At 42.8% G+C, this 12,497-nt stretch overlaps 1 protein-coding gene across 8 annotated transcripts in view; it reads right to left on the bottom strand.

Moving 5' to 3' along the window:
- The window catches only part of BCAS3 (BCAS3 microtubule associated cell migration factor), a 579,738-nt gene extending 567,868 nt beyond the window's left edge, over window positions 1–11,870 (bottom strand). For 3 of the 8 annotated variants that reach the window (XM_043902888.1, XM_043902893.1, XM_043902896.1), the window contains exons 1-3: window positions 11,475–11,868; window positions 9,999–10,086; window positions 6,089–6,143 (exon numbers count right to left, since the gene is read on the bottom strand). In XM_043902888.1, the coding sequence (XP_043758823.1) occupies window positions 6,089–6,143; window positions 9,999–10,069 (126 nt within the window). In that variant the 5' untranslated portion in view covers window positions 10,070–10,086; window positions 11,475–11,868. Of the gene's footprint in view, window positions 1–6,088; window positions 6,144–9,998; window positions 10,087–11,474 lie in introns of all 8 variants that reach the window. The other 5 variants (XM_043902895.1, XM_043902891.1, XM_043902892.1 and 2 more) reach the window with 4 other exon arrangements.
- Window positions 11,871–12,497: the final 627 nt, after the last annotated feature.

The raw sequence follows: 12,497 nt of genomic DNA on the forward strand, positions 1-12,497 counted from the left end.
CCTTCGGGGAGACACAAGACTTTCACAAGGCTTGCATACTTTTGCTACGTCTTCAAGTTTTCATCTCTCCTCAGTAGACATACTGCTCTTTACTAAGCATTTTTGAGAAAATTCTATGAAGTTGACTGAAGCGTCCTGTGTGCCTTCTTGTAGGTTGGCATCTAGAAGGCATGTGACATCATGTCATTCTGCCTCCCAGCTTTCGATGATATCCTTTATTCATGTTTGAGTATTTTATTGTCAGTGAAGCACAGACTCACGGGGTGCTGATTCAGGTTTTTTCTTTTTTTTTTTTCTGACACGTACACACTGCTTTATTTATTTGGCTGCACTGGTCTTCGCTGCTGCACACAGGCTTCCTCTAGTTGTGGACAGTGGAGCTACTCTCTAGTTGCAGTATGCAGGCTCTCGCTGCAGTGGCTTCTCTTGCTGCAGCGCACAGGCTCTAGGCACATGAGCTTCAGTAGTTGCGGCCCAGGGGCTCATCAGTTGTAGCCGGAGGCGCCTAGAGAGTGCAGGCTTCAACAGTTGTGAACGGGCTCACTTGCTCCACTGCATGTGGGATCTTCCCAGACCAGGGATCAAACTGGTGTCCCCTGAATTGGTAGGCAGCTTCCTATCCACTATGCCGCCAGGGAAGGCCCCCATTCAGGTTTATCTGCTATCTTACTGCAGGTCAGTGTACTACCACATAATTTCTCCCCCAGCACTGATTTTTAGCCTTCCTTCAATCAAGATCCAACAGCACTGCTCTCTTATTTAGACTTTAAAGCTTTTATCCCATTACTGATACAGGACTTGTTATTTCTCCTTTTATTCCTTATCTGGTTTCTAAAACATATACATAGTCATAAGCACAGAGCTATTACTGAATTTAAAAAAAACACAGCAACAATCATTGTGTGTTGTTTTTTCACTGCAGAGAAAATAACTTCTATTGCGTGCCCTTTGTCAAAAGTATTATTTAAATTTTAGCAAATTATTCTACAGAGACCACATATAAATTTGCTTGACTATTACTGATACTTGGGCAGGCTATAATTTTATTGATTGATTGATCTGGCTGCCCTGGGTCTTTGCTGCAGCTTGTGGGATCTGGTCCCCTGACCAGAGATGTAACCCTGGCCCCTGGCCCCCTACACTGGGTGCACAGAGTTTTAGCCACTGGACCACCAGGAAAGTCCTGTGGCTACAATTTTTCACACTGAAAAATGTCAAAATTTCTCACTGAAAAGTTCTGGGCTGTAACTTTTTTTTCTGAGAATTTTTTAATAAGTTTTCCTAAGTACAATTATTAAATCAAAGGGCACAGCTTAGGGTTTCTACCAGCCATCAATGACATCTGTTAAACACAGAGGGAATTCACACTATTTGTGACAGCTGAAGAAGCTGATATAAGTCTGACAACACATTTTCTCCCTTTTAGGGATATTTGGAAACCCAGAGAATAATTTTCAGGATCCATGAATTCAGTGATTCCCAGGATAAAGCAGGAGTTGGAACATAATCTCAGCAAAGATGTACCATTTTCCAAGTGGTTGAATGCCAAATGGCAGATTCTGGATTTGTTGTTGTTGTTCAGTCCCTAAGTTGTGTCTGACTCTTTGTGACCCCATGAACTCTGGCAAGGCAGGCTTCTCTATCCATCACTATCTCTCTGAGTTTCCTCAAACAATTATCCACTGAGTCAGTAATGTCATCCAACCATCTCATCCTCTGTCGTCCCCTTCTCCTCCTGCCTTCAATCTTTCCCAGCATCAGGGTCTTTTCAAATGAGTCAGCTCTTTGCATCAGGTGGCCAAAGTACTGGAACTTCAGCATCAGTCCTTCCAATGAATATTTAGGACTGATTTCCTTTAAATTAACTGGTTTAATCTCCTTGCTGTCCAAGGGACTCTCAAGAGTCTTCTCCAGCACCATAGATCAAATACATCAATTCTTCGGCACTCAGTCTTCTTTATGGTCAAACTCTCACATCTGTACATTACTACTGAAAAAACCACAGCTTTGACTAGACAGACCTTGGTCAGCAAAGTGATGTCTCTGGCTGTTTAAAACACTGTATACTTGGAAGACCCAGAGGAATCAGGTGGAGAGGGAGGTGGGAGGGGGGATCGGGATGGGGAATACGTGTAACTCTATGGCTGATTCATATCAATGTATGACAAAACCCACTGAAATGCTGTGAAGTAATTAGCCTCCAACTAATAAAAAAAAAAATTAAAAAAAAAAAAAAAACACTGTATAGGTTTGACATAGCTATTCTTCCAAAGAGTAAGAGTCATTTAGTTTTGTGGCTGCAGTCACTGTCTGCAGTGATTTTGGAGCCCAAGAAAATGAAATCTGACACTTTTTCCACATATCCCCCACTGATTTGCCATGAAGTGATGGAAATGGATGCCATTCTCGTCGTTTTTTGAATGTTGAGTTTTAAGACAGCTTTTTCACTCTCCTTTTTCACCTTCATCAAGAAGCTCCTTAGTCCCTCTTCATTTTCTGCCATTAAAGTGGTATCATCTGCATATCTGAGGTTGTTGATATTTCTCCCAGCAATCTTGATTCCACCTTGTGATTCATCCAGTCCAGCATTTCACATGATGTACTCTGCATATAAGTTAAATGAGCAGGGTGACAATACACAGCCTTGACGTACTCCTTTCCCAATATGGAACCAGTCCTTTGTTCCATGTCCACTTCTAACTGTTGCTTCTTGTCCTTGCATACAGGTTTCTCAGGAGGCAGGTAAGTTAATGATGCAGAAGTAGATTTTTTTTTTTGGAATTCCATTTCTTTTTCTATGATCCTGCGGATGTTGGCAATTTGATCTCTTGTTCCTCTGCCTTTTCTAAATCCAGCTTGTATATCTGGAAGTTCTCCGCTCATGTACTGTTGAAGCCTAACCTGAAGCATTTTCAGCATCACCTTGCTAGCCTGTGAAATGAGTGCAGTTGTGGGGTAACTTGAACATTATTTGGCATTGCTTTTCGTTGGGACTGGAATGAAAACTGACCTTTTCCTGTCCTATGACCACTGCTGAGTTTTCCAAATTTGCTGGCATAATGAGTCCATCACTGACAGCATCATCTTTTAAGATCTGAAATAGCTCAGCTAGGATTCCATCACCTCCACTAGCTTTGTTTGTAGTAAGATTTTCTAAGGCCCACTTGATTTCACACTCCAGGATGTCTGGCTCTAGGTGAGTGCCCACATCATCATGGTTAACTCGGTCATTGAGAGCTTTTTTGTACAGTTTTTCTGTGTATTCTTGCCACCTTTTCTTAACATCTTCTTCTGTTAGGTTCTTGCCATTTTCGTCCTTTATTGGGCCTATCTTTGTATGAAACATTACCTTGGTAATTCCAATTTTCTTAGAGATCTCTAATCTTTCCCATTCTATTCTGGATTAAATGTGGAAAAAAGGGGCCATGGGTCATCAAATCTGGTCTATCACCTGTGTTCATTGGAGAAGGAAATCGCACCCCACTCCAGTATTCTTGCCTGGAAAATCCCATGGACAGAGAAGCCTGGTAGGCTACAGTCCATGAGGTGTCAAAGAGTAGGACACGACTTAGTGACTAAACAACCTGTGTTCATAAATCAAGCTTTATTTTAATACAGCCATACCCTTTCTTTTATGTAAAATGCAGTGCTGAGCAGTTGCAGCAAAGACTATATGAGCTGCAAAACTTCTCTGGCCCTTAAAAGAAAGGGTCTGCCTGACGACTGCACAAGACCAAGAAGCTTTTTCTTTTTTAAATTTGGCTGCTCCAGGTCTTAGTTGAGGCACATGGGATCTTTAGGTGAAGAATATAAACTCTGTTGCAGCATGTGGGATCTAGTTCCCTGACCAGGGATAGAACCCAGGCCCCCTGCATTGGAACCATGGAGTCTTAGCCACTGGACCACCAGGGAAGTCTCTAGACTATGAAGCCTTTAGGACAGGCACTGAGCATCCCTTAACACAGCACCCGATCGGTGGCGCCTGGCTGAGTAAAGTCTGCTGCCTGAATTTTTGCTTTCTTTCCATAGTCACCAGAATAATGACTTACACAATGCAAACTTCTTAAATGACTATTCTGTTTCTTAGATCCATAACTACATCTTTACTTCCACAGGTACCTAACTCTGATCCCAATCTTCACAGTCAATTGTATAGCTTACCCCCTTCCTGATGTATAATCCTCATAAAAACTAAGTTAATCTTCCACCTTGCACCATCATAACATTCTTGGCTAAAACCCAATCAGTTTTAGCAGCCCCCTATTTTCAATCTATTGCTCAGTCCAGTATTCTTATTTCTATAGAAAACTCTCCAACTAGTCCCTCAAAGCCTCTGATCACAGCCTCTCTCTTCCAGCTGACAAAAAACTGCTTGCTACGCAGGATTTCCACAAGCACAAAAGGTGCCTTTGAAAAATTTTATATAGGGGCACTCTAACAGGAAGGCAGATTATCAAGATGTTCAAATGCTCCTTCCTTAGAACTAGCCTCATATCAAGGCTCAGGGGTTAAGAAAAAGAAAAAGGTATAGTTTGTAGAAGACCAAGCTGGATTTTGGCCCTGACTGCTCTCTAAGCCTGGGCTTAGAGTCTCCATAGCCACAGCAACTCTGCTGCCTACCATATCCAGCTGGACAGTTTCATTCACCATCACATTTCCATTCATTTCAACTGACCCCACTTCCAATGTCCTTTGGAACTTGACTCTTTCACTCTTCCTTTGCTGTGCATTTCCTGAGCAATTATTCAGCCTGTTACTACCAGGTGCAGCACTTACTGATATGTTACTACTACCTCTGTTTCAAGCCATTGACTTCCCGACTTAACCAAGTTCCTCAAGAAAAGAAAGCATTTATTTTGCCTTACAGGCCCCAGAGATCTTGCCGTCATGACCTATTTGCATCAAAGTTGACTGAATATAATAAAGGAAGACCAAATATGCCTTAATATTTTCCCTTATTTGAAGAATACAATTGGTGTAATACAATTGAAATCTGGATTTTAGACTTTTCCAGGACCTTCTCCTAAAGCTGGTACACTGGATCTATGAATGCCCTTTTTCATCACTGCAATTACAGATACCATGGCAATCGGAACACTGACAGCACCAGAGAAAACCAGAACCCTCCCCCTTTAGGAAGTCCACTAACCAGCAACTTCCCAAAGATACTGTTTCCCAAGAATCACCTGAGATTCTTTCTAGAGACACAAGTTACTGGAGGCCGCCTCAGATCCCCTGAGACAAACTCACTGGGAGATGGGCCTGGAAATTATTATTTTTAACAAGTGTGCCAAGTGTTACCTATGTTAATTGAAGTCTGGGTGACGGTGCACTAGAGATGATCCCAGGAGAGTTGCTCTCATTTATTCTCCCAGTTACAGAGCAAACAGTAAAGGGCTTACTCTCTTAGAGTAACAAACTGTCGGTCACTCAGTTGTGTCCGACTCTTTGCAGCCCCATGGACTGCAGCCCTACAGCCTCCTCTGTGCGCAGAATCCTCCAGGCAAGAACACTGGAATGGGTGGCCATTCCCTTCTCCAGGGGATCCTGACCCAGGTCAAACCCAGGTCTCCCGCCACTGCAGGCAGGTTCTTTACCATCTGAGCCACCAGGGAAGCCCCAGAGTAACAAGACAAGCTCTAACTGGCACAAAACTACTTCAATATGAAAGTGATACAGATCTGCACTCAGTATTTGGTTAATATAATATCTCGCTAACCAAATGCAAAGCACATATTGCTTATTTCACTTTCAACAGGCAACATTTAACTAAGACAAGAGAAAGATTTTCGAAACAGAACCCCAATAGGCAGTCCCAAGCCCCATCTCTCAACTAGTACCTCACCTTGATTCCTCTTAGGAAATCAAGTCCTAAAGAAACATAATTATGACAACATCAGCACAAAATTAAGGCATATCTAATAGTAACAGCAGCAATAGTTCCACACTACCAATGCTCACGATGCTAAAACATCAAAAGTCTTTCTTAAGTTGATGATACTGGTGTCAAACTCAGGGAACAGAATATTTCAGAATTTCCCTGGCCAAGAGTAAGACACGCTATTTCCGAAACCACAGAGATACTTACCTGAGGCACAACATCTTGCAGAAAAGTCACGACACTTTCCATGTAGGACTGCTCCCTGAAAAAAGGGTGAGATGGAGAAAATTTAACATGACAGCTAAATATGAAACAAGGAAAAGCTCTTTCTACAAGCCCTAAGAAAGTTATTAATAATACTTAGAAAAAAGCAACTTTTCATCACCTGGTAATTCTGCTAACTTGCTTTCTTAATTTTTCTGAATATGTTTTCAAACGCAAATGAACTTTAAATTTCTTTCAAACATTAACTCTTCTTAAAAGTCATGCTTTTTTTTTTTTTGGCTGTGCCAAATGGCATGCAGGATTTCAGTTCCCTGATCAGAGATCAAGCCTGTGCCCCCTGCAATGGAAGCAAAGAGTCTTAACCACTGGATCACCAGGGAACTCCCTCCATTTTTTCAAATTGAAGTAGACCCTGGTTCCATTCCTGGGTTGGGAAGATACCCTGGAGAAGGGAAAGACTACCCATTCCAGTCTTCTGGCCTGGAGAATTCCAGAACACTGGGTTACAAAGAGTAGCTTCCCTGGTGGCTCAGCTGGTGAAGAATCTGCCTGCAATGTGGGAGACCTGGGTTTGATCCCTCGGTTGGGAAGGTAGCCTGGAGAAGGGAAAGGCTACCACTCCAGTATTCTGGCCTGGAGAATTCTATGGACTGCATAGTCCATGGGGTTGCAAAGAGGCGGACACAACTGAGTGACTTTCACTTCACTTCACTTCACTTCATAGTTGAATCACAATATTGTGTAAGTTTCAGGTGTACAGAGCAAGGTGATTCAGTTTTCTATTTTTTCCCAATTCTTTTCCATTATAGGTTATTATAAGGTATTATATATAGTTCCCTGGGCTACAAATAAATCCTTATTGTTTACTTTATGTCTACTAGTCTATATCTGTTAATCCCATACTCCTAGCTTATCCCTCCCCTTCTCTTTCCACTTTGGTAACCGTAAGTTTGCTTTCTTTATTTGTGAGTCTATCTCCGTAATATAAATAAGTTCATCTGTATTTGTTTTAAGATTCCACATATAAGTGCTATCATAGATTTGTCCTTCTTTGCCTGGCTTACTTCACTCAGTACGATAGTCTTTAGGTCCATCAATATTGCTGCAAATGGCAATATCTCATTCTTTTTTATGGCCACATGGTCTCTTATTTTGATATACTGGATTGGCCAAAAAGTTCATTTGGGTTTTTCCATAAGATACTACAGAAAAACCCAAACGAACTTTTTGGCCAACCCAACAGATAGAACTTTTAACTTGTACCAAAGGAGTGATGACAGAAGACTTGACTAAACAGGATCTTCCTAAGTCAGAGCAGAAGAATGCCCTAGTTAGAGCAAGAAAGACTACTGCTGATGACTCAGTAGTCAATGATGTTCTCTGTAAATTGGTTATGAACCTAACCCTAATCCCTCACCTGTGTACAGCAAAATTAATCTGTTTTGATGCAGGTGCAGGCATTAGGAGTTACTAAGAAATCCTCACAGAATTCTTGACATCGGTAAGACATGGGAAAACATCGAAATGCATAAAAGTGAAGAACTACTAAGGACACTGCTTGTGTGTGTGCACGAGCACTGTCACGTCCAACTCTTTGCAACCCCATGGACTGCAGCCACCAGGCTCCTCTGTTCATAGGATTTCTGCAGGCAAGAATACTTCAGTGGGTTGCCATTTCCTCCTCTAGGGGATCTTCCCAACCCAGGGATTGAACCCACGTCTCCCGTGTCTCTGTTGGCAGGCAGATTCTTTACCACTAAAACATCTGGAAGCCCATATTAAGGATCCTGAAGATATTTCAAATATGAAATATATGGGTATCAGCAAATGGAGAAAAAAAAATTATTCAAAACACCAAATCAACTTCATTTTAGAGAAATGTGAAAAATTACATTTGAAGGAAACAATGTGAGTTATCCTAAATCCTATTTTTTTAAAAGGTAACATGCCTTAGATACCTATAAACACTGGTCAGGCCTTCCTCTCCAACCTCATTTTTCTCCCCGTCTCCTTACCTAGCCTGCTTCAGTCACATGCAACTTCAATTCCTAGACCACACCAAGCTCTTCTTTGAATCAAGACCTTTACATCAGCTTTTGTTCTCCATGGATTCCTTCTCAAACTCTTCCCTGTCTTTCAGATCTCCAGCCTTAGTGTTACCTCCTCAGAGAGGCCCTCCCTGACAGCCTTAAACCATACCCTCCGATGTCACTCTTCATCAGAGCACACTGGGCACTGATCCAGCCTGCAATTCCTTTATGGACTGGGTCCCCCACTGGAATGTAAAGTCTATTACAGAAAGGAACCCCTCTCTCATATTTACCTGTTATCTCCAGAATCTTTAAGTCAATATTTAGGCACAGAGTAGATGCTCAAGCATTACTTGTTAAAAGAACACTGAATAAATTAAAGAACTTCCAAAAAACACTCAAATTACATGTTGCGTAACGAAAGCAATATATGTGGAATACCATATGGTGAGGCAGCAAGAACAGCGCATAAAGCGCACAGACTCTGGACACAAACTGCCTGGGTTTGATCCAGGTTTCCTTTCTTGGCTGTTATCAAGGAAAATTGGTATCTCTCTGCTTTGGTTTCCTCACCTGTAAAACGAAGACTGAAATAGTACCTAACTCATAGCTAATAATATGCTTAACCTATTGCCATGGTCCTTAGTTAGTGAAGGAATATACAGCCCTGGGAAACACAAGAGGAAAAGAAAGGAAGTTTAGTGGTAAATTATCATAGTATGTATATATTTCTGTTAATCTACGAAGGCAATCTTTATGTAACATGCTAAACTGTCCAAGGGAAATAATCCAAAATGCTACAATTCCCTTATGAACATTTCTGAAAGACTGAAAACAAATTTCATCTCCTTAGCCAGCTATTCAAGGGTCTTGATTGTCTACCCCAACCTCCTTTAAATAGGTCAACTTCCCTAAGATTTCATTTATGAAAACAGCTTGCCTTTCCCACATCTGCTCATCCCCTTTGCTGAAAATGTGCCCTTGATTCTAACTGCCCAAATTATATTCTACTTTTAAAGTATGTTATAAATTTTAGCTTCTTAACAAAACCTTTTCAGATCTAAAGTACTCCAACTAAATACTTCCACTAAAATATTCCCTCTAAATTCTCATGCTATTTTGCTGGCATCTTTTTTATTCATTATAGTACTTATAAGTATACACATCTTAAACTACATTAGATTATAAGCTCCTAGAAAGTACAGACATGCTTTGTCAAAAAATGCTTAAAATATAGAAATGTACTCTCTGTGACATTGACTTTGAAACTTTCTGACTGAGACCTAGAGTGATATATTTTACATCACAATATAGTATTCTTGCCAGGAAAATCCCATGGACAGAGGAGCCAGGTGGGCTACAGTCCACAAAAAAGTGAAAGTGAAGTCACTCAGTCGTGTCCAACTCTTTGCGACCCCATGGACTGTAGCCTATCAGGCTTTGCCGTCCATGGGATTTTTCAGGCAAGAGTACTGGAGTGGGTTGCCATTTCCTTCTCCAGGGGGGTCTTCCCAACCCAGGGATCGAACCCAGGTCTCCCGCATTGTTGGCAGACGCTTTACCCTCTGAGCCACCAGGGAAGCCCTGGTGATATAATGACCCACTAACTGTTAAAACTGAGGTTTGAAAAAACAGTACTCATGCGTTTTTCATGTACTCTATAAATGTGCTAAACACATCAACTTGACCCTCCCAATTATTGCTTTTATTTGGCTTTGGCAATCAATGATATCTGTCATCCTGTAAAGCCAAGTTAAACAGATTTTCAAAAGTAAGCACTGCTCAGGAAAGAAACCCGATTGCTAGTTACTATTCTGAGTAATCTTTCTTTCACGTATCAGATTCATCTGAAATTTGCTTACGTGACAGCCTGAGGGCGAACCACAGCTCCACCAGTACAACGACTGGGTCTTCTGGGGGAGTCTGTAGCCATTGCTTCATTCACAAAACCTGTTTCCAGAATGAAAGACAGACAGGGGAAAAAAAGGATCATTACTGTCCAGGATACGAAGAAAGATATATGGTTGCTTGCTAGAGATCCATTGTCAAAAATACATAAAATATAGGAAAATTTCCCAGCAATTCCTCTTACATCTGAAAGGGCAGAGGGCAGAATACGAAGAAGTAGACAAAATTACTTTTCAAACTATTGTGAGGTCTTCTTATCTGGACCAAGCCTCAGAACCACAAAACTAGTTAAAACTCTTGTAGGACCTGCTGAGCTCCTGTTAACATAAACTAGGAAGGGATGGAAAGTCTAGCACAGGATCACTTTATAAAACCAAATGTGCTACCCTTGTGAGCCAAAATTAAAGAATTTACTGAACTCTAATGTTGAGATAATAAAAAATATACAAGGTACAGTATTTTAAGACCAAATGGAGCAGTGAGGTAACACCTTCCAAATAAGATCTTTGATAATCTATGAGTAAGACTACATATGTATCCTAATGGGTGTTTTCTAGCCTTATTGTGGTGATCATTTCACAATATACACAAATATCGAATCATTATGGATACACCTGAAACTAATCTTTTATGTCAATTATATATTTAAAAAGAGACTGCATGGTCACAATTTAACAAGACTTTTAAAATCATATCTGTTAACCCCTCTGCTATTGTAACCTAATCACCAGAGTCTAAGTAAGTAATAAAAACTTATATGACATTAGAAGCCCCTTATCCTTTCCAGTCCCGTCACTGAATCCTGATTCTTGAATGTCTAACAAACATCTGAATCACTTGGGAGGTTTTAAAAGCATGGAACACACTTGGTTAAGGTTAAAAGAGACAGCAATGTGAAAGATCTTAGGAGACAGCACACAGCCTGGAGCTAATCCTGAAAGCCCCTAAAGCCATCTCTTTTAAACAAGGGGCATTCTATCACCTTAATGGAAATCTCGCCACAGACGATTCCCATCTGCTACAAGCAAAAGACCCTCCGCCCCACCTAGCCCAGGGACCCCTTCCTCAGAAGGTACCTTCACCTCCAGCCTCTCAGCCCTCTCATTTCCATTCCACCCTTTATTTCTCGAAACACAGCCTCCCAAGAAACTGTCCTTAAGGACCCTGTCTCCCGAGAACGACCCTCGCCAGCCCCTCAGGCCCCACTCTCCTGAAAGACATCAGCGCGGCGCTACCCACTTAACCTCCAACACCGAGCCGCCACTGCCCCCGGCCGCCCTCTGGCCCCTGGCCCTGCCTCCCCTCCCCCTCCGACCTCCACAGCCCCTCCTCGCCGGATCCCCGCCAGCCAAACCCCCTGCCCTCACGCTGCCCGTCCCTGGTCCTCGCCCAGCCTCCCCCGAGCCACACCGCACCGCCAGCCTTCTCACCGGCCGCCCCGCCGGTAAACGCTGCGCTCCAGCTCAAGGCTCAGTGTTTGGAGTCTCCCCCTCGTGATTGACGGTTACCACTTCCTACCACGCCTCAGCGGAACTACCTCTCCAGCCAATCCCAGGAGCACACCGGCCGCGGCCGGGCACCGCCCTCAGGGGTCAGCTTCGCCAACCAGCAAGTAGGAAAGAGGCGGGCCCGCCTCCTGAATTGACCCAATCCGCTGGGGCTCGAGGGAAAACAAAACAGTATGTCGAGTTCGAGTGAAGCCGAGGTGTCAGGTTCGGTTGCGAACGCAGGCAGGTGGCGGGGAGTTACAAACACGTCTGTTTTCCTCTGTGCCCAGCGCCTTAGTGGCCCAGTCACAAAGCGTCATGCCGCAGAAGCCTGTGCCCCTCACTCGGGCGTCGCAGGCTAGCAGTCAGACTCGACACCGGGACGGGTGTGTTTACATCGAATTCTCGCGACAGCTGGTTCGAAGCTCAAAGCACGTGGACATGGCAGCTGCCAATCACTTTTCGCTGGCCACTCAGCCATTCCGAACCCGCCTTCTGCCCCGCCTTTTTCGTTGTGTTTACCTTCCGGGAGCTGAGGCTGGTTTTCCCCCGGTGGGCTCCCGGGAGCCGGGGTGGTGATCTGAATGAGGGGTGCGGCTGTCATTTTGTCTGTTTGACCTAGGTGGTGGACCACGCCTGACTCCTTCCTCACTTGTTTACACTTCCCGTAAGGAACAGATGGAGATCTCCCTGGTGTCATTCCGTCAGTGACATTTCTTTTATAATAATGATAACATTTATTGTTATGCTGAAGACCTAAGTACTTCATAAACACTATCAAATATAATACCTCTGACAGCCCCTTGAGACTACGGATCATTAATAGCCATGGGGTTTGTAACAGAGCTGTTGATACCACAGTAAAAATTTTAAAAAGGTTTTAGCACCGTGAGAAGGAAAAAGTTTAGTCGAGAAACTGTCTCACCGGAAATATGCAGTTAATCAGGTGCTGGAGAGATAAATATA

The sequence above is a fragment of the Cervus elaphus genome, chromosome 5, assembly GCF_910594005.1.
Source record: "Cervus elaphus chromosome 5, mCerEla1.1, whole genome shotgun sequence".
Classification (NCBI taxonomy): Eukaryota; Metazoa; Chordata; class Mammalia; order Artiodactyla; family Cervidae; genus Cervus; species Cervus elaphus.